At 36.5% G+C, this 21455-nt stretch overlaps 1 protein-coding gene across 1 annotated transcript in view; it reads right to left on the bottom strand.

Annotated features, from left to right (window-relative positions):
* UGGT1 (UDP-glucose glycoprotein glucosyltransferase 1) overlaps positions 1–21455 on the bottom strand; it is a 108126-nt gene that overhangs the window by 22732 nt on the left and 63939 nt on the right. Inside the window, exons 17-26 of the mRNA XM_044666655.1 lie at positions 20379–20510; positions 18037–18201; positions 15028–15148; positions 11387–11485; positions 10720–10743; positions 10141–10235; positions 8580–8786; positions 7706–7837; positions 4881–5011; positions 3054–3149 (exon numbers count right to left, since the gene is read on the bottom strand). Coding sequence (XP_044522590.1) covers positions 3054–3149; positions 4881–5011; positions 7706–7837; positions 8580–8786; positions 10141–10235; positions 10720–10743; positions 11387–11485; positions 15028–15148; positions 18037–18201; positions 20379–20510 — 1202 coding nt within the window. The remainder of the gene's footprint in view (positions 1–3053; positions 3150–4880; positions 5012–7705; positions 7838–8579; positions 8787–10140; positions 10236–10719; positions 10744–11386; positions 11486–15027; positions 15149–18036; positions 18202–20378; positions 20511–21455) is intronic.

The raw sequence follows: 21455 nt of genomic DNA, 5'->3' as shown, positions 1-21455 counted from the left end.
ACATTTCCTTCTCCAGCTCATTTTACAGATGAGGAAGCTGAGGCAGTCAAGTGACTTGCCCAAGGTCACCCAGCTAGAAAATGTCTGAGGCTGGATTTGAACTTAGGAAAATGAGTTCTCCTCACTCCAGGCCCACTGGACTGCCTTATAGAACATTTTATTGTATCAAATTATCTTCTTCCGAGGGGCATATAAAATTCTAATCATTTACTCACTTTCAATTAGCTTAAGTATTTTCAGTTAAAAACCATGAGTCCAGAGCTCAAGAGGTAAAGCATCTAGCTGGTTTGTAGCTAAGTAGAAAGAAAGAGTATATTGAACATAGATATCTCTTATCTACATGTATGCATATAGAGATAGTAAATATAGCAAAGAGAATAGCCTCTTGATTAATAAACAATAGAGGGTTATAACTGGTTTGGGCCCTAAAATCCAAAAATCTTTTATTATTTAAATTTGGTAGGTAACAACAATTCATAATCACAAAGTCAAGGGGAAGAGTTAGGAGAAAATCCGTTTAAAAATTAATGTTGTTGGTTCAATTGGAATCCAAAGATCTGAGGTCATGTGATGACCTGGTACTGATACCGGAGCACCTGAATCTAAGTACCCAGTTCTGGCACAAGCAATGTGACCACAGACCAATTATGTCATCCCTCTGAACTTTTGAAAATAGAGTAACAATTTTTGCACCACCCACCTCACTAGGCCCAATCAAGTGGCAGCATTTAGTAAGCACCTGCTCTGCGTCAGGCCCTGTGCTGGGCTCTAGAGATACAAAGACCAAAATGAGACAGTTGCAGGTCTGAAGGAACTAAGGAGTCTATCAAGGAAAATAAGAAAGTACACGCAGGTTATGTTCAAGGGCCTGAGGGGGAGAGGGGGGACACCCTAGTTGGAGAGGAGAGAGACAGCGAAGGGCTCGGGGAGGAAGCTGAGCTTTAAGAGGAGTGAGAGACTCTACTAGGAGCAATCAGGGCCTGTGCACAGGTGCCAAGAAGGAAGAAGCCACAGTGTGGTCACAGAAGAGACAAAGGCACTTTGTAAACCTTCTTTGTAAACTTTAATGCACACTATAAAAAGTTAGCTATTGTTAATGATGGAAGGCAACGGATGAAGAGATTTTAAAATATTATAATAAAACAAGGCACTCTTTGTTTAGAGTTCATTCTCTATACCATTTGCTGATAACAAAGAAGTTAAACACAGAAGTGGCCTCTGTAGTGAGTCATAAAAGGCAGTACAAAGTCTACACCAAAGGTGGTGCTCTTCATGCAATATGGTCTACTGACAAATGGCCTTCCTTCCTCTAGGTATGAAAAATCTTAACAATTTGGGCTCACTTGGATTTGGCTTAAAACTATATTCAATTACAAAACCTCAAGTATGGCATGCAAAAGGTTGTGTTTTGGAGAACTAATTTGGCATCTGACACACTTATATAAGTTGGATGTTAGATGAATACATGTATATAGATGTATATAAGTATTGTTATAGAGTATATACTGACACTATTATATGTACCATGTTTATATCTATAGATAGGTCAACAGATATCAGGAAAAATAATAATCCCTGTGAATTACATATGATGGAGAACAATAACTGGTTTAGGTTTATAGCCTAAAATCCTTTTTTTTTTTTAAATGTTGCAAGAGATAGAAAGAATCAAAGGCTAAATCTTGGCATCTGCATGAAATTATGCAAAAATCAAACTCAGGCTGCCAAGGAAATCAGCTGCCCTCAATTTATAGGCCACATAAAGAATTGAGAAGCCTCTCCCCTTCATATTCATGATGCTCATCCATCATAATTGTTTTCATAATGCTAATCTATTAATGATCAGTTTTGCCGTTTTGTGTTTTAACAGTTAGAATCTCTATTAAATTGTGGCTTTGAAAGTCTAGGTAAATGAGACCAAAATGGGTAACTACCATGTTTAGTAACTGTGCTACAGTTAAAGATTAAAAAAAAAAAAAAAACTAGGACAGCAAGAGTCCTTCTCCTAACCCAATCTCTGACAGTGATCTCACATGTGATTTCATCAAAAACCAGTACAGGTAGGGTCAGCTAGGTAGCACAGTAGCTAGAGCACCAGGCCTGGAATAAAGAGGTCCTGGGTTCAAATTTGACCTCAGAGACTTCCTAGATCTGTGCCCCTGGGCAAGTCACTTAACTGATTGCCAGACCCTTGAAATTCTTCTGACTTGGTATCAATTTTAAGACTGATGATAAAAGGTAAAAAAAAAAAAAAAATTAATGCCATTCTATAACTTCTAATGAATCCTGAAATTTTTCCTTGCCTCTAGGCTAAACTAGATGTTATCAGCACACATCTAATACTTTTCCAGGATGTATGCAGCCTAATTTCATAATACTCCCTTTCAAGAATGTTTTATTTAACAACCCAAATAACTGACTGCATCTGCTACTGCATCTCCTCATCTTAGCCTCTATACAAACCTTTTGCCATACCATCATCCCCCATGCATGTAGCAGGAATTCCATTTGTCTCCCTTTCTTCAAAGGCCCAATTCTAGGAACATTTTCTTGACTTTTATCACACTCCAACCCCAAGGTAAAAAGGGTCTTCTCTTTTATACTCATTTCCCTCCATCACAGTTATTTATGCACTTGGTATTCCTACCATTAAAATGTAAGGTCCCTGACAGCAGATGCCATAATACAGCTCTCACACTGTATCTCCAGCCCTTGCAAAGTGACTTAGAATAAGCATTCATTGAACTGAACTGACAAGATCATGTGGTCTATTTTACCAAATCTTTTGTATTTTCTAAAGGTCAAAATTATAAATGACACAAATTCATTTAGGGACAACTACCATCTTTTACAAGTCCTGAAAAGCAGAAGGAAACTGGTAGAAGACTACGTTGGAAAGTAAACACTTAATGACTTTTCCATTCCAACATATGTCTATTCAAAATCTATAAGAAGAAATTATAATGATGCATATTAAATTCAAAATCATCTGTAATAAGAAAAAGCAAACTTATTCTACAGCATATACTGAAATATCGACACAACCTCCATACCTATGTCGGTCTTCAAAAAACTGGTAGTCAATTCTTGCCTCTCCTTTAGGCTGGGCAGAGAGGAGAGCATCCACTTTCATTACCAGATCACTTGCACTAAGAGAAATATTTGATGTTAGCATGCTTTGTTCATGTGAGGCTTTTCAAATATACATCTACAAACAATATGAAACCGTACAAAGATTTCTACATTATTTAAAATAATCTGGCAATATCTGCTCCATTTCTAAAATCAAGTTTATAGAAACAAAATTAAACCAAGAAACATCCAACTATTACACTGAACCCAAAAAAAATAATGCCTTTCATCTAAATGAGTCCAAGTTTAAGAGAAAACAGAAATCAATTTGGTGAACCAATATAAATTAGAACTGAATACAGGGGACAGCTAGATGGCTCAGTGGACTGAAAATCAGGCCTACAGATGGAAGGTCCTGGATTCAAATCTGCCCTCAGAAACCTCCTAACTGTATGACCCTGAACAAGTTCCTTAACTCCCATTACCTAACCCTTACCTTCTTCTGCCTTGGAACCAATACACTGATTCTATAATAGAAGGTAAGATTTTTTTCTTTTTAAACTGAATCCAGAAACTTCCTAAAACTATTAAACCAAACAAAACTGGGTCCAAAATCTTCCAAATTGCTGATTCATTTGATTTAAGTACCTGATTCTAAATTTAAATACAAGCATAACAGAACCATTACAAGAAAGGGATGTGGTCTCTTTCATGATTCACATGGTTATCAGCGAGTTCTCAGCTATGTGTACTCTTCCACTAGAAGAGAGGGCAGAAATATGTCAGCAGGCAAGTAGGGTCCCATTATGGCCAATATAAATATTGAAAAAACATTAGCAAGAAAGACCTTGTCACTCCTAGTTATCTCAAGGAGACCCTCCCCCTATAAGGTCTAGACCATTTAAATCACAATGAAAGGAACCTGTTGCTGACAGAAAGAATTCTAAAAGCTTCCTGTTTTGGAGGACCGGGGTGTGAAAAAGAGTAATTTCATAGTACCATTCTGCAATCTGTGGTGATTAGAGAATCTCTCTGGCTACCAGTGAACTTCAAGGATGACCTGGCTAGAAATGGATCTACCTTTGGAAACAAGGAAAGTCGCATAGGTACACTAGTTGAAATGCAAATATATTCCTCAGTAGACAGAGGTATGGCCCAGGGATATCCTACAAAGTATGCAACTAACTGTAGCTGGCAATTGCTTGCATACTAAGTATCATCTGAAGGGATCTGTTTGTTATGAGTACCTTCCTTTGTGACTTTTAAGTTGATCTAAGAAATTTTTCACATATTATAGAACTTGGCTAAGCAAAGATTCCAAAAGTCATTAAAGTCAAGATTTGACTCTCAAACATTTATCTTAAACATTATCCTATTGCAGGAGAGAATGCAAAAATAATAGAAGAGAACCTTTTGAAAATTAAAGTATGGCCTTAAACATGGAAGATGCAATGGGATTCAACATCCATGCATATATGATCACATGGGTTTCAGGACAGACAGGATGGATTCTGTCCAGAAAAATGTTTTCTTCCACAAGGAAAGGCAAATAAAAAATTCAATTCTTTGTCTACTGAGATTAATACTATCTTATTTTTCTTTCTTTTTTAAAAAAAGAAATTATCAAGTAAAATGCACAACTAGGGAGTATTACTGTATTTTTAAAATCAAGAAATAAATTGTCTTTTTAGACTAGTATATGCACAAAGTATACATCTACAAAAGAGCCTAAACTTAGTGAGAAAAGATCCTATTAATAGAGGCTTTCTGTCTTGAGCTAATTTAGTTCCTTTCATCTCAAAACTTACACATCTTCTTCTACCCGAAGCTGTTGAATATGAGATTTGATTTTTTGTCCTGAAGTCTTTAGAATTATATTTTCTAGTAGGTGGAAATCATCTTGATTAAAAAGTTCACCATCTTTTAGTGGCCCAATAATCTGTTGAGAAAAAAGAAGTCCATTAGTTAATTGTATATTCTAAAAACTTGTATGTAATGAGGAAATTTCAGTATGATACAGGAACCAAAAAACAAAATAATGAAATCATAGGCTACGATGACACAAGGGTATAAAGGGCAGAAAATTAAAGTCCCTCCCATTGCACTGGTCATACCACATCTTTTGTATTGTTCTGTGTCTACATTTTAAAAATACTTCACACAGGGGCAGTAGGTAACACAATGGATAGAGAACCAGGCCTGGAGTCAGGAAGACCTGGGTTCAAATCTGGCCTCAGACACTTCCCACCTGTGTGATCCTGTGCAAGTCACTTAACCTCCATTGCCTAGCCCATATCACTCTTCTGCCTTAGAAGTGATACTTAGGGGGACAGCTAGGTGGCTCTGTGGATTGAGAGCAAGATCCAGAGAAGGGAGGTTCTGGATTCAAATCTAGCCTTACACACCTCCTAGATCTGTGACACTGGGAAAGTCACTTAACCTGTAATGTGTTCTCTCTTCATAATTACCCTGGCTTCCTTCAGTTCTCAAGCTAAAATCTTACCTTCTACAAGAAGCTTTTCCCATTCCTACTTAATGCTGATGCTTCTGTCTATCTATTACTATCAATTTATTTTATATGTATCTTGTCTGTACACATCTGAAATTTCACATCATCTCTTCCATTATGCTGTGAGCTCCTTAAGAATAATATTTTTTTGTCTTTCTTTCTATCCCTAGTGCTTAGCATGGCTGGCACAAAGAAGGCTCTTAATAGATGTTTGCTGACTGACCTACTGACTATATATCCAGCAAACATTCCAATCTTCAGCTGCAATACTGCATCACAACTATTAGGAATTTCAACCTAAATGACCCAAAGGCATCTCAAATTCAATATGATAAAAATAGAATTCATTATCTTTGTACCCAAAATATCTTCTTTCCCCTTTTTTTAGGGCATCACCATCAGAGGATTGTAGAAACAAAGATTTAGAATCAAAGAGATCTTAGAGACCATCGAGATCAATTTCATTTAAAAAATGAGAAAACTGAGGCATAAAGAAGAAAAGTGACTTCCCCAAGTTACACAGCTAATAAGAATCTAAGGTAGAATTTGATCCCAGATCTTCCTGATTATAATTCCAGAGCACTATACATTATTCCACACTTAAATCTTTTTGGTAACTCTATTAGGCAAAAATTCTTGGAGTAATAATCAACTCTTCATTCTAACTCACCTCACACATCTAACCAGTTGCCAAATCCTGTTAATTTTCCTTTGACATTTCTCATATCCATCTCTTTCTTTCCACTCACACAGCCACCATCCTTGTTGAGGCCCTTATTATCTTTCACTAAAACCTTTGCAATAACTTCCTAATTGGTCTCCCAGGCTCCAGTCTTTCCCCTTTCTAAATCACCCTTCGCATATTGATGAAGTCACTTCTCTATCCAACAAACTCCAATGGACTCTATTTCCTTTCAGATAAAAACTTATGTACGGAATTTAAAACTCGTAACTTGGCTCCAATCTCTTTTCCCAACCTTATTAAACATTCCTCTTCTTTGGCCAAACTTTGATCCGGTTTGACTGGCCTTCTTGCCATTTGTCATATACACATTATCACTACTACTTCAGCAACTTCCCGACTCGAATGCACATTCCCATCTCTTCTCCCTAGCTACTCATGCCTTACCTACAACACTAGCTGTAGCTATCTTGTATATAGCCATATTTGTACATGTTGTCTCCTCTGGCTGGACTCCCTGAGAGCAATGTTATTTCATTTGTGTCTTGGGCACTGCCAAACCATGCCACTCATATTCCCATCATTAATTCCATCCTCCTAGTCTCCTTCCTGGGATTCTGCAACTGTAACCACACAGGGCTCCGATGGGTGAGAGTTCATCTCTTCAACTCAGGCTTACCAGCCATTTCCGAACCATTCCCCTCCCTCTCCAACACTCCCCCATTTCCCATTTCCTTTGATATGTTATCTTCCCCAATTTAAGTGTGGGCTCTTTTGGAGCAGAGCCTGTCTTACTTTCTTGATTTTGTAACCCTAGGACAGTGATGGTGAAACTATGGCATGGGTGCCAAAGATGGCATGCAGAGCATGCTCTGTGGGCACATGACTACCCTCCCACAAATCCACAGAGTTGGTTACTAGAAAGGCAGAGGGACTTCAGCAGAGCTGCTTGCCTCCCCCTCTCCTCTGCACCTGATGACATTTTTTCACATCTCCTGCCCCTCTGTCCAGCAGCCCAATGGGAGCACACAAGTAGCCGTACCCGTGCCCCTCTCTACACTCACTGAGGACATTCCTCACTACACCCACCCCTCTGCCCAGGGTCCCAATGAGAGTGCTTCCTCCCTTCACTGTGTGGGGTAAGGGGGGGGCAGGCAGGGTGAACCTGGCACTTGGGGGTGGGGGGGGACATGGCACAGGGTCTGGGGGTTGGAGAGGGCTGGCACTCCATCTCTAAAAGGTTCGTTCACCATCACTGCCCTAGGACTTAGCACATTTCCTGGTGCAAGTGTCCTTTAAATAAATACTTGTCAGTTGACATGGAATGATCATCATTGGGGGGGAGGGGAGGGAGAAATGTCTATTTTGAAGAATTAATATACTTCTCAGGAGAATACCCAATAATCTCACATTGTTGTACTGTTAAACTATTCTCTCCTCACCCGTCCATTGCTGATCACAGCCCTTTCTCCTCTCTTCAGCTTCAGAACCTCTGTACAGTACAGAGCATGGGACAAAATAAAATCTGCTTTGGAAGAATCAAAGGCATCTTTAAAAAGGCTGACATCCATACCCTAAAAGAAAAATTAGAGTTGCTTTTATTAAATAATCAAAATAAAGAAATGGGAATTTAAAAAAATCTTTTTTGAATAATTAATGTGAGAATATGATTTGTTGCTACTATTATTAATATCAAATAGCTTATAACTGGCTCCCTCTAATAAGCCAGTAATTCTTGGTTATTTCTTTGCATAATTTAATCAATATTTTTCTCAAAATTCATTGCCAATTTGTAGTTCTCAATCTTGCTCACTTATTTCCAACTCATTTCTTTTCCTTATGAACTATACACTTCAAGAACTGATATTTTCAAAGCACATTTAAAACCAGACTACTTTGTTCATTGGCAACAAGTGAATTAAATTTCACAGCATGAGTTCATAAAATTAACACACTTAGAACTCATGAAACTCTAACTCCAAAAATGTATGGTTCAAATGATATTTTTTTTAATCCTGTAAATGTGCAAATCCAGTATTCTATAATAGTGATAAAAAACACTGTATGAAACAAAGGACTCTAGATTTACTTCATATACTTTATGAAACCCAATGAGTTTCAAAAACATAAAGAGTGTCACAGAATTGTTCCTAGAAAGGAAGGATTCTTGCAATTTCAAAAATGAGTCTTCTGAGGCCAGGAATGAGAATTTTCCGAATTGATGTGATAATGAAGAAGATACATCAGGCCCTCAGGAGTTAATTGCTAGCATAAGTAATGGAATGGAAGAAGTGTGGAAAAAGCACAAAGACTTACTCCAACAGCAAATTCTGCAATGTCAACTCCTGCTGCCAGAGCTTCTGCAGTCTCTTCCTTGACCATTTTAGTGATGAAATTCTTGGCACAGTTAGATGTCTGTGTTTGGAGAGCTGCCCAGAGAGCTCTGGAGATTCGAGTGTTCTCAAAGCGTGGTTCTTCACTTGGGTTATTGATCATGCTAATTCGAACATTGTTACTGGATTTCTGTATCAACAACAAAATGAGGGTTAAAAGTTATTCAGTAGATATGATTAAACAAAAAGCAGAGATAATATTAACACATTTTGCCATATACTGAAAAGGAAAGTAACTGGTAATTCACCACCTTTTCTATAAAAAGGCTTAATATAACCAGCAAGATTCAGACATGGATTGTCTAATCTATGTGACAAAGCTTAAGGGAGTGAATATAAGACTTTTATTTTCCTGGAACTTTTAAAAATAATTCCTTCCTCCTCCTCTGCAATCCGCTCAGGTTCCAACAATCTGTAATGGTGTCTATTATTTGCTCAGTGTCTACTCACACATATTTGTGTACTTCAAAGCATCTATGATCTCAGCTTATATAGGTACTCCATCCAATGGTAAAGATTACAAGTTATCCATTCATTCTATTCCTGTACAATTCTTGTCCACATCCTCTCATAAAATCTTCCCAAGAGAATCCACTCAAAGTGCTAAAGACCTTCACTTTTAACATAGAAACCAGACAAGTTATCAAGTCCAATTATCTCTCACACTTATATGTGATTGCCCCACCTACTTTTCTGAGCATCCATTTCCTATACACCTTCTTTTATGCCAGTTCTTGTAAACCCATCATTACTAGAAAGATACTACATTTCATTTATGTCTCTGTCCATTGTCTTTGGGGCACTCACAGTTTTTATTTTTCCATGTCTGCAACCTTTTCAAGACTGTATTCCTAAACTGCACCTTTAAACTGCCTGTGAGCCTTCCACATTACTGCAGACAGCGGAGAGAAGAAGTACTCACATTGAGTGGGGACAGAGGGGCAGAGCATGTGAAAAATGTCCTCAAGTGCAGCCCTCTCAATGTCTCCCCAGCACCTGTGCCACACCTTCGCCAACCTAAGGTAATGTTATTCACTGGATTTTAATTAATAGATTTAAGTGACAAGGTTCCATCATTTCTTTTTAAATCTTTCATTATAAAGCAACCTATTCTTTTGTGTAAGGCTAGCATACACCAGTCTTTTATCTCCTTCCCAGCTAACAGATTTCTGTATTTCCCATATTCCTTTTACTTAACCAATAAAGAAATAAAAATCATATTTGCTTCAAAGCCCAGATACATTATAGGATTAGAAGATATTTGGGAAGGACTTCAGAGATCATCTAGTCTGATATTCTCATTTGAGCAATGAGAAAATAGTAGCTTGCCCAAGATCACATAGTTATCAGAACTAAGATTCAAACACAAGTCTCCTGACTCCCAGTACAGTGCTGCTTCTGTTAAAACATAAGAAAAAAAGGTTACCTAGTTGAGGACAATTCTAGCCCTTAACAAGGATACAAAAGAACCTGCATAGACTTGCCTGATGTTTGATTGCATCATATAATAATTGTCTTCCAGAAGGGCTATCAAAATCCCCAACAATCCAAAATGTTACTGGTCTAATAAAAGAATCATCTGTGGAAAAATGAAACTAGAGTTTGAAGGGGCAATACAGGTATGATACAATATGAAAATACACTGAAACATACATCTGAAACCCATGCAAGATTTTAGAAAGTGCAAAACTCTTAGTAAGGATAAAGTCAAAGTCCTGGTACCTACATGCAAAAAGGTAAAGGAGTTTAGATCCATATGACTTAGTTCCAAACATGCATTAATTAATTCTATTACAATATCTAATTAGCACCATTTGCAGTTACAAGGAACCTTTGAACTTGCAAGTAACATACTATATTTTTAATAGCCTGTTGATGTATAATTAAAATTACATCGATTACAACAAAATTTAGTTGTACTGCTATAACCTTGTTACCAACAGGTTCCAGGTCCCTCATTATAAAGTGTCAGTAAATTCTCATTATGAAGATATCCTCATAATGTATGTATCCAGAAAAGATACAAGATACTTAAATAAAGGAATTCTGAAATTGTGAGTTACCATAGATCTCCTTGGAAGACATTCCTGGACAATAGGAAAGGAGTAAATCAGTAAGAGAGAACGAAACTTCACTTTGAAAATAATATCAAAGTACAATTCAATAAAAAGCATCCTAAACATAAAATAAGTTGGAAGAGGGTCTCAGAAATTCCTATATTTGGTAGTAAAGTCCCACTATTCCAATCCAAAGAATGTATTTCTTTGGGGAACCAGATGGTACTTGATTCCTGAATTTAAATATACATACTTTGAAAATCAAATTTTCTCACTGAAAAGAATTCAGAAGGGACAAAATTAGCTTTTCTAGCTGATATTTAGTACTGTGAAAAGGCAGTATGACAAGATCTTAAAAGAAACTTCCCCAAAAGAAAAGATGGTCATTTTCCTAAAGTCAAGTATCAGTGAAAAAAATAACTTGACCTAAAAAACATAAACAATAATTACAAATTGGACTGAGTTTCTTGCAAAAATTCTGGGAAATAGATTATATCCTACAATAATGAATTAATTGTCAATCAGCAAACCAATTTTTATATCAAACTAGAAGATACTATTTGAAATATTACTAAATAAAATATCATAGCATCTTTCTCGGTAGATGATAAAAACTGAATTGGGACAATTACCAAAAAATATAATGAATCAAAGATAAGATGCAAAAGATTACCTTTCTTTGTCAAATAAGTCATACTATTGGCTACAGCTGCAGTCTTATCTTGTGAATCCAAAAGAGAAAATCTAGCAAAATCATCCACAAAAAAGTTATCTGAAAAGGAAGAAATAAAATTATACTCTTATGTCACTTGTAAATATTTCTTATAATGTTAATATCATTTAGTAACCTGATTTAATAATCTTTAACTTAAAAATATTTTAGTGTTTACTTGATATGAGATATATAATCTGCATATAAAATGGTCTCTACCTTCTCAGGGGACTTTATTTTTAAGAAAATATTAAACACTGTGTATTTATAATAAAACATATCATATACATACACAAACACATAAATACATACAAGGAGAGTGGGGAAGAGAAAGACTTTAAACAGTGAGGAATTGGTGAGAGGTCTGTGGCAAGAGCATAAAACAGTTGAGGAAATTAGCATCCCAAGAAGATCCATTTGATTGTGGTATGTTAGATGGACAAATGAGTGGGAAGAATAGAATTGGTGACATCATTTAAGAAGGTATTACGAAACTAAATGTGAGACAATGAGATGGACTGAATGAATAACTGGAAATTTAAGACAAAACAAATTCTACAAGCTTCTCTATTAACTAATAGATCTGCCTACCTTCTCTAATCAATAATATGTCCAATCAAGCACATTCCCCCAAATGATCTATTTCTTTTAACCCCATCTTACTGCCCTAACTCAGTAAAAACAAACACATTCTCCCTTCTTTCTCAACTCACCACCAATCAGTACTTAGATTAACCCTTCCCAAACAATCATACCTACTCTCAATAGTATCTTTTTTTTTTTTTTAAACCCTTGTACTTCGGTGTATTATCTCATAGGTGGAAGATTGGTAAGGGTGGGCAATGGGGGTCAAGTGACTTGCCCAGGGTCACACAGCTGGGAAGTGGCTGAGGCCGGGTTTGAACCTAGGACCTCCTGTCTCTAGGCCTGACTCTCACTCCACTGAGCTACTCAGCTGCCCCCACTCTCCATAGTATCTTAACTAGGCATTGGAGAAACAGCAAAGACTCCTTATATACTTAAATTGAATTCCTGGGCTAGATTCCACTTTCAAACAGAAAAGCTATGCAAGAGACTCCTTTGAAACTGAAAAGATATGCAATAACTCAATTTTCCTCTATAGGAATTAGGAACTTTTACAGGAATCTTTTGTAGATTCTTTCCTTCCCTAGGCTTCTGCATCCAGAAATTATCTTCCTCTATAAGAAAGTCTATTAGGAAACACAATATGCCTCATAAATAAGACAGGCTAAATTAAGGAAAGACTAAAATTATGGACTCATTCATTTAAAAAGGATTGAGAAGGTGGCCCCCATAAAACGAACTCTTTGAGGTCAAGAACTTGTTTTCTTTCTGCCTTTGTGATATGCTATGTTGAACAAATGAATGAACAAGTAAGTTTTACAGTATTTTGCATTAAAATGAAGCTTGCAATTTTATCATTCTTATACTACAAAATTCTATTGTAATATTACTAGTTCCTGAAATCTGATAGCATTTCATTATGGCAATCATTTTCTGAATAGGGAGTTTCAGAAGCTGAAGTGGAGCACAGAGGATAATGCACTCAAAACTCTTAGGTTGGCTTCCTTTCGTTTTTTTCTTTTCTTTCTTTTTTAAACTCCTACCTTCAGTCTTAGAATCAGTACTAAGTATTGATACCAAGGCAGAAAAGAAGTAAGAATTAGGTAATTGGGGTTAAGTGACTTGCCTAGGATCACACAGCTAAGAAGTGTCTGGGGCCATATTTGAACCCAGGACCTCCCAACTCTAGCTAGCTCTCCATCTACTGGTCCACCTAGCTGGCTCCCTTTTTCCCCCTATATTTTCAAAAAATCTTTACCTTCCATCTTAAAATGTTGATTCACTTTCAAGCTTCAAACTCACATAAAATTTTAAGGTCCAAACTTCAGTGGACATTAAGCACTATGTGATGATTCCTAGATCAGTGAAGAGTAGTACTAAATTTGTCGTATTTTAATAATGACAAATCTGACTAGGCAGAAACCAGTCAATCAAGGCTGAATCTATTAGCCTAGTCTTATGTTTATTTGATATAGTGCTTATCCATGCATATGGTAGAGCATTTTGCCTTTAGTAGGAAAATGGAACATTCATTGCTATGAGCTCTGAAAGAAAAGCTTCTCCTTTCACAAAGGAAAAAGACACAAAAGAGCAGTAAGTATTTGAGAAATCACCAATCTTCCTTTTAAAAATCTCAGTAAATTTAGCACCAAACTGAGAATGAGTGAAGTGAAATAGGCAATAGAAAACAATTTAAAGTATCCAGAGGCTATGTATGTTTCTACAGCTAAAATAACAAAGTTTTCTTTCATGATGTCTCTAGTTAAGACATTTTTTGTCCATCTGTGTTTAGTGAAGTAGAAAGATTTACTTTTCAAAAAATATTATACCATTGCATTTGTGATGCTAGAACTCCATTATGATATGATTGGAAGCAACTCCCTGATAGAATATAAACTTCCCAGAATTAGCAATTCCTGACCTCCAGCTACTACAAGATAAAGAAGAAGTAAACTGATCTTCCTGTAAAATTTACCATGGATCTCTATACCTTTTCTAGTGGCTCCTTTGCTGTGGACCACAACTTCAATTTAATTTTCTTATTACTCTTTGATGGAAAAAAAACCCTTAATCCATGTGTAGAAGCAGCCGCATCACATCCTGCCTCCTAGTATACAACATTTCTAACAGGAGATTAGAGAATGGGCACAGAGAAATGGCCAGAAATGCTAGGCATATTTTTTTTTTACTGTTTCATTTGGGTATAAGCCTGAAAATTATACTTTGCTCTTCCATAAAGAGAAATCTTAAGTTCTGACAAGAATAAGAGGTAGAAACACACAACAATCATCTTACACCTGTATATTTTCTTTTCATACCATGAAGAAGCAACTTTCACTATAGGTCTATCAAAGTGAATCTATTTGGATCTCCCAAAGGGGCTTCATGGCCACCAAGGAAGAAGCCGAGGAAGCTAGGCTTAAAGTAAAGCCACACTGAGTTGAATGCCCCAAGTTCAGATGTTCTGAGCTTCTCAGTGTAAGAGAAGCAGAGAGAGCTATGTGACTCAGGATGATAGGTAAAGGTAAAAAGAAGATAAAGAAAGGGCATTCCTTACATTTTGACTTTCAGGGAAGTCAACTTTTTATTATATTGTTCTTTATAAATAATTTCATTAATTGGCACTTATACAGCACTAGATATTTCTGAAAATATTTTCCAAGTCAACTGTTTTCCAAGGACTTTATTTCTATAACTTTTTCTCTTGTTTTGGTGGCTTGAGTAGCAGGGAAGTACCAAGTGGAGGGGGAAAAGACAGAAGCAACATCATTGAAATTCAAAAGTTTAAAAAAATGGCTTCCTCAGATTTGTAGGTGAGGGAAAGAGGAAGGGGAGAAACTTGCTTCCTGCTTTCAGACATAGATAATACTCTTGCTTTGCACTTTGAACCTTATAGTTTTAGAGAGGCAACAATAAACATCACTTCCACTTAACTAAAAAGGTCCTCAGTTTAATCAAATTAAGATTCTAAAAATTCTAGCTATCATTCTAGAATTGTTTAAGAAGGTGCCCCTTACTAGTTGCTGTTAAGTCCAGGTACTGTCGCTCGGCTGTCAAAATTCTAGAATTGATTCTTGGAACAACATTGGGCTGGTTCATGACATATTCAATTACATCTTGATCATGAGACAGTTCACCCTAGAGGAAAGATAAAGACCAATTAAAATATTGCTGTTATAATAAGATTTATAAGAAAGTCAAAGATGGCAAATTATATATGTAAACTCCCTCTAGATTATAACAGGATACAAACTCCACAATGTAGAAAAGGTCTATTGAGTAGTAGTTGTCCCCTGCCATAGTTAAGTCCATGTTCACTAAAATGAAGTTAAAGGAATTTAAAAGAAAGTAGAGTATTTTTAGCTTTTCTCTGAAGGGGAGAACCAAAGCACCAGCTGTTAAACTGTAATCTTAGTCTTTTACTTTTTAAAGACTTTGGTATGAACTGAATTGTCAATGTATTATCTTTGGAGAAAAGATTCTCTAGCAAAAGTCTTTTTTAAAAAAAAAGAGAGAGAGAGAAATGACTAAATTCACTTCTGCTTCTAAATATAGTTTCCTCTTTCTTTCTAGACATATCTTATTAACTGATTACAATAATTATGTTCACGAATGAAAATCTCAAAAAGTAAGATCCAGGGGGCAGCTGGATAGCTCAGTGGAGTGAGAGTCAGGCCTAGAGACAGGAGGTCCTAGGTTCAAACCCAGCCTCAGCCACTTCCCAGCTGTGTGACCCTGGGCAAGTCACTTGACCCCCATTGCCCACCCTTACCAATCTTCCACCTATGAGACAATACACCAAAGTACAAGGGTTTAAAAAAAAAATCTAAAAAAAAAAAAAAAAGTAGGATCCACAGCCTTTGCAAGGCTTGCAAGGTTTTAAAAATTAACATATTTTATGACTAATAACCTTTTTAAAAGAAAGAATAAGACAAATCCAAACACACGCAGGAATGAAAAATAATCTGTTTTAGACTTTTCCTTTGATAAGTTCTATTTCTACCTACTTAGTCCAATAACAAGAACAAATTCTAGAATTGGCATAGTTACAAGCATAAGCTGTGAATTTGGACCTGCTCTTACTCAAAAAATTTTCTTACCAACCTAAATATATCAGATATGCTGATCCAAATTAAAATAAGCTTGACCCAAACTTTTCACAAGAAGAAGCAAAGAAATAACACAGCAATCAGAGATTTGAAGGGATCATTCTAAATAATAAGTCAAATATCTTAGAAAAAAATTTATTTCCTGTGAACCTTTTATGCTCCACAATACTGATTGGGGTGTGCACATGCATGTATGTGTGTGTCTACATGTGTACATACATGAATCTGTGTTGTGGAGCATAACAGTATGTGGGCATGTGTGTATATGTGTATGTGCATGTGTATATATATACAGATATACGCACATACAAAATTAAAGGATGACTATCTGAAAAGTTCCACATACTTTATTGTGTTCCCCTAAAGTAATGATAAATAGAATTAAGATTATTCCTTGAGGTTAGACAGCTAACATTTATAGCAACTAAAACTAATATCACTCAGGAAAGAATTATGAGCTTATGCTTTCACTCTGAGAGCAGTACCTAAAAATAGAAAGCAATTGTTTGATTAAATATATTGAATTATAAGTACAAAGAGGAAGTTCTAAGAGATAGAACATATTCACCAAAATTTTAGTTTGCCCTACTTAGAACTGGTGAAGTGCACAGATTTCATTTGTGAACATTTTATTCTTGAACACAATAATTAACCACTTCTGAAATATTCTTATATCAGCCACTGTAATGCAGGATTTATGCAAGATCTCTTGCATTTGCAAATTACCCTAGGCAATCCTGTCAGTTAGGAGAATGGAACTCTGGCCCAGCAGGTACCAGTCCCAGGAGCTGACAGTTTGAGCTGGGACTATAAAAACCCCTGCAGAACCTGGGGGTTCTGATTTCCTTGACCTCACCCAGACACCCAGCTACCCCTGACTTCCCCTTGGGGACCCCAGGAAGTTGAAGGGAGGTTTGGGTTGTGGAAAGTGGGCAGGATTTAGATTAGGGCAGCCTAGCAACAGGGACACCCCTATATCAACTCAACAAATACATCTGTTAGCTGGTGGATCATACAATACCAGGGCAGTGTCAGATTTATCTCTGGCTGAGGACTGGTTCCCTCAGCCTGACCTTACCTTCTAGGTCCATAGCCATTACTTGCCAGTCACCCCTAGAAATAGCCTCTCAAGAGCCCTACACCCTCTTACCTCAGTTTTCCCTTCTGTGTTAAAATAAACCCTTAGCCTGAAACTGTGAGTTTCTGTAGTTATTATAACATCATCTAGGGCTAAGGAGCTGAAGAGAGGGGAGAAAAACAACCAGTTGACTTTGAAGGAAGTACTGGGCAAGCAACCTTTGTATCTAGGAAGTGTGTGAGCTTCACTTCCTATTGAGTTCTGCCTTCACTCCAGCAGGGAGGGTCCCCTCACTTTCCACCTTAAAGGAGCCTATAGGTAGCAGGGAGATTGACTGGGTATCACAGCATAGGCTACACAACACTGACAGTCTCAAATCACCTGCTACTGTAGTTGCAGGCTCCCAGGCCCCAGGCGACTCACTTGTACCACCAGCTCCTCTATTATTAGCCACGTTTATCCACTTATTACACCACTCGCTGTACCAATTTTACTTTCTAATTCCAAAGTAATTGTCTTAAATCAAAAGGCTTGCATTGTACAGAAAAAAATACCCTTCAAAAAAGCTAATATTTTAAGTGTGCTAACTAAAGCCAAATCCCATAGAATTCACCATTTCAAATTCAACATTATTAATGAAAGGTCCTGAGAAGATTGACAGCAGCCACCCTGCTAGGAATCTAAAAACACTACTACTGAGATCTGTAAAGCTCTATTGCTTAAAGAATTTTATGGTAAACTACAGAAACTGATGAGAGAGCATTTGTGGGGTGAGAGTGGAGGGGGGCGGGGGGGAGAAGAGAGAAAGACATTCCACCCAAATATAATTCTACACATACCAAGTACACGGCTCTTTGGAAGATGCTTGTAGTCTCCAAGATTTTATGCATTGTAACCGTTTCCAGTTCATCAGGATCCAGCTGATCCTTTTCATATGGCATGCCATTAAACAGTACAACTGGCAGAGGACCCACCCCTGTCTGCTCATAGTAAGCTCTTCCTTCCTATAATAAGTACAAAAGTACAAGAAAGCTTTAGGTTTTTGTGAGGCAAAAGGAAAAAAATAAATACCTGCCTATATTCTAGAAATATTCTTCTAGGTAAGACAGACTAGAAGGCAATAATCGAACCTTTAATCATATTGTCAGTTTCTGGCAGTTAAATGTCAGGCAAGTAAAACCACCACCACTGCCCCTCCAACTTGTATGGAGATAGCCCATGACCCTCAAGCACATCCCACGCCACCAACCCTATTTCTAGCCAAGTCCCCACAGCCATTATTGAAAGGAATCCCCTTATTTGTCTGGAGGAAATATTTGTAGTCTTTTGTGATGGATTTGAAAGTCATCATGGTGTAGTTATAGAGGACTGGTTGGAGTTGGAAGAACTAGACACAAATCCAACCTCTTGATACATATTATCTATGAAACTATGAACAAGTCATTTAACCTTTCAGTGCCCCTCACTAAGCAACTCATCAATACAAGTAATAAACAAATTATTCACACACACACACACACACACACACACACACACACACACACACACACAGAGTTTCTTAAATCAGTGAAATAACAGGTTCAGACCCCCATAATCTTATATCCTTTCAGTAGGCAATCTGAAGACATCAATTTAACCTACATCTACTTAGGTACTGTTTAACCTTATTAATTTCCTTTTCATTTAATGAAACTTTATTAAAACATTTTTCAATGTATCAGATCCTGTATAGTGCATTCAGGAATTTGCTAGTTTAAAATACACTGACTTGGAGCCGGAATGCAGATCAAAGCATGCAATTTTTCCCTTTAGTTTATTTGAGCTTTTGGCTTCATAGGATTATTCTCTTACAAAAATAATCAACATGGAAATGTTTTCCATGATAATATATGTGTAACCCATAAAAAATTGCTTGCCAGCTCTGGGAGAGGGGAGGTAAGGAAGGAAGGAAGAGAGACAGTTTGGATTATGTAACTTTAGAAAACTTATGCCAAAATTTATTGCATGTTATTGGTAAAATAAAATATCTTTATAATAAAAGAAATAAGAAAATACAATGGCATGATATTAACAAATTTTTATGTTTCACTAATAAGAAATATCTAAGTATTTCATTTTTCTATTTCTTGGACATCGAACTTCTCTGCCAATATTATCATTCCAAACCACCTGAAAAATGAATTAATTCTGTAAAGATCCAAGAGAATGTAAATTCCTTAAGGAGTTCTTCCTTTTTGGATTCAATTATATATGAAGGCAGAATGATATAATATATACATATAGACTACTAGAATTGAGCAGAGATAGGGTTCAAATCATACCTCTGATTTTACTACTTAAAAGGCAATGGGCAAAATCACTTAATTCTGCTAAGCCCAACTTTCCCCATCTGTAAAAGAGGGACAATAATATCTGTAGTACCCAGTTCATAGGAGATCAAATGTGAGAATCAAATGATTAAAAACATATAAAACATATATTATACATACATACAAGTATGTATATATGTTTTGTATCTACAAACTACAATACAGACATAGATCTATATCAATAAATATGGTAGTTCTTATTGCCACTAGCATCTAGCACAATGCTTTACACATTGTGGGTGATTTAAAATGCTTGTTGAATTACTAAATGAAAATTCATAACTTTAAACAAATAATGCTCCCTTGGAACTTTAATTCTTTTAACTATTTTGATAGTTTACTTGTCTTCCTTCCTCCTTGTCCCCTCCTCCCTCCCTAAGATTCATTCTTAAACTAAGACTGCATCATTCTGAAAATAGCAGGTTCAGCTTAAGTCCTACATCAAATTCTATAACCCTTCTGTGTTAATTTTTAACCAAACTATATGTTTAAATTTTTACTGAAATATTCAACAGAGAACTACGCAGAAGGTTTTGTAATCTATATATACTGAGCAAGTTATCAGTGAATTGGCCCAAAATTTAATTTTTTCCCATTTAATAGTCAAAACAATATTGTTCACAGTGTCAGCTAAATTAGAATGCTCTTTTTTTCTTCATAAGGCGGAAATTTACATTTAATATTTGTATTTAGCTGCATACAAATTCTGAAAAATGATTAAATTTTCTATCTTCCATATAATGCTATAAAATTCTTCTATGAAAGAGAAAAGGGAAAATAAGTCAAATGAGAAATATCAATTAATCTTTTACCTTGCGATTTTGATCATAGGCAGAATCAATCCCCAAAATACTATTCAATTCCACATATGGATATTTCTTCTGCAGAACCCCAACAACATGCTCAACTTTCACCTTTTCTCCAGTTTTTACCTTGTTATATATCTGAGGAGAAAAAAAGCTTAGTTTTTATACTTTAAAAATATATAGCCAAGATAAGGTCAATGTCATTCTCAGGCCAATTTTCATTCATTGGTATAGAATCGAATTAAGAAGTGTCTCCCCTCCTTTTTTTAATTTAAAACCTTTAAATTCTGTCTTAGAATCAATACTTTAAAAAAAAATGAGGCAAAAGAACAGAAAGTGCTAGGCACTGGTGGTTAAGTGACTTAACCTCACTTCCCATCTGTAATGGGAAAAAGATAGATAAAAGTGGAAGGTTGTCTTTAAGGCACATACTAGGAACTCAAGGGAAAAGATTTTAGCAGGCAGAAGGCAAAGGAGGAACTATACAGTGACAACTGTATAGACAGGGACTTCCTAGAGGAGGCTTTGGGGCTCTTCCTGTCCAGAAGGGTGAAGGAAAGGTGGCTTGTTGGAGTTTAGCTACCTCAACTTGACTGTGGAGGAAAAACCCCTAAATCATCTTTGGAGGTACTCTGTTTGACTGGGAATATCTAGAAAAGTATCTGATCATACCTGCTGTGCTTTCCAGAAGGGTTTTATCTAAAAGATCCTGTCAAGATTGGCTTTCAGGTTTTATCTCAGGGGTCAGACCCCATGGGGTGGACTTAGCCATTTGAGAGCAATCATAAAGGGTTTTAGAGATAGCTTTTGAACTAAATCAAACTAACTACTGAGAGTCATAGATAGGTATCTTAGTCAGCTTTTGGGGAACACCTAGATAGAAATAGGGAGCTGGTAAGTTAGCCAGAAGACCCAAAGGCTCCTTCTTGCAAGGGACGTAGAGGATTGTTGGGTGAATAGCTAGATCCCTTAGTTAGGGACCCCTTGTTCTGATCCTCAGTTTATATCCCCTCATAATAAAAGAGATACTGATTTTATATATCAATTGTCTCCAAAGTGTTTGCACAACTAGCCCAATGAGAG

Source organism: Gracilinanus agilis, chromosome 3 (assembly GCF_016433145.1).
Source record: "Gracilinanus agilis isolate LMUSP501 chromosome 3, AgileGrace, whole genome shotgun sequence".
NCBI lineage: Eukaryota > Metazoa > Chordata > Mammalia > Didelphimorphia > Didelphidae > Gracilinanus > Gracilinanus agilis.
This window is presented reverse-complemented; position numbering and strand designations above follow the sequence as displayed.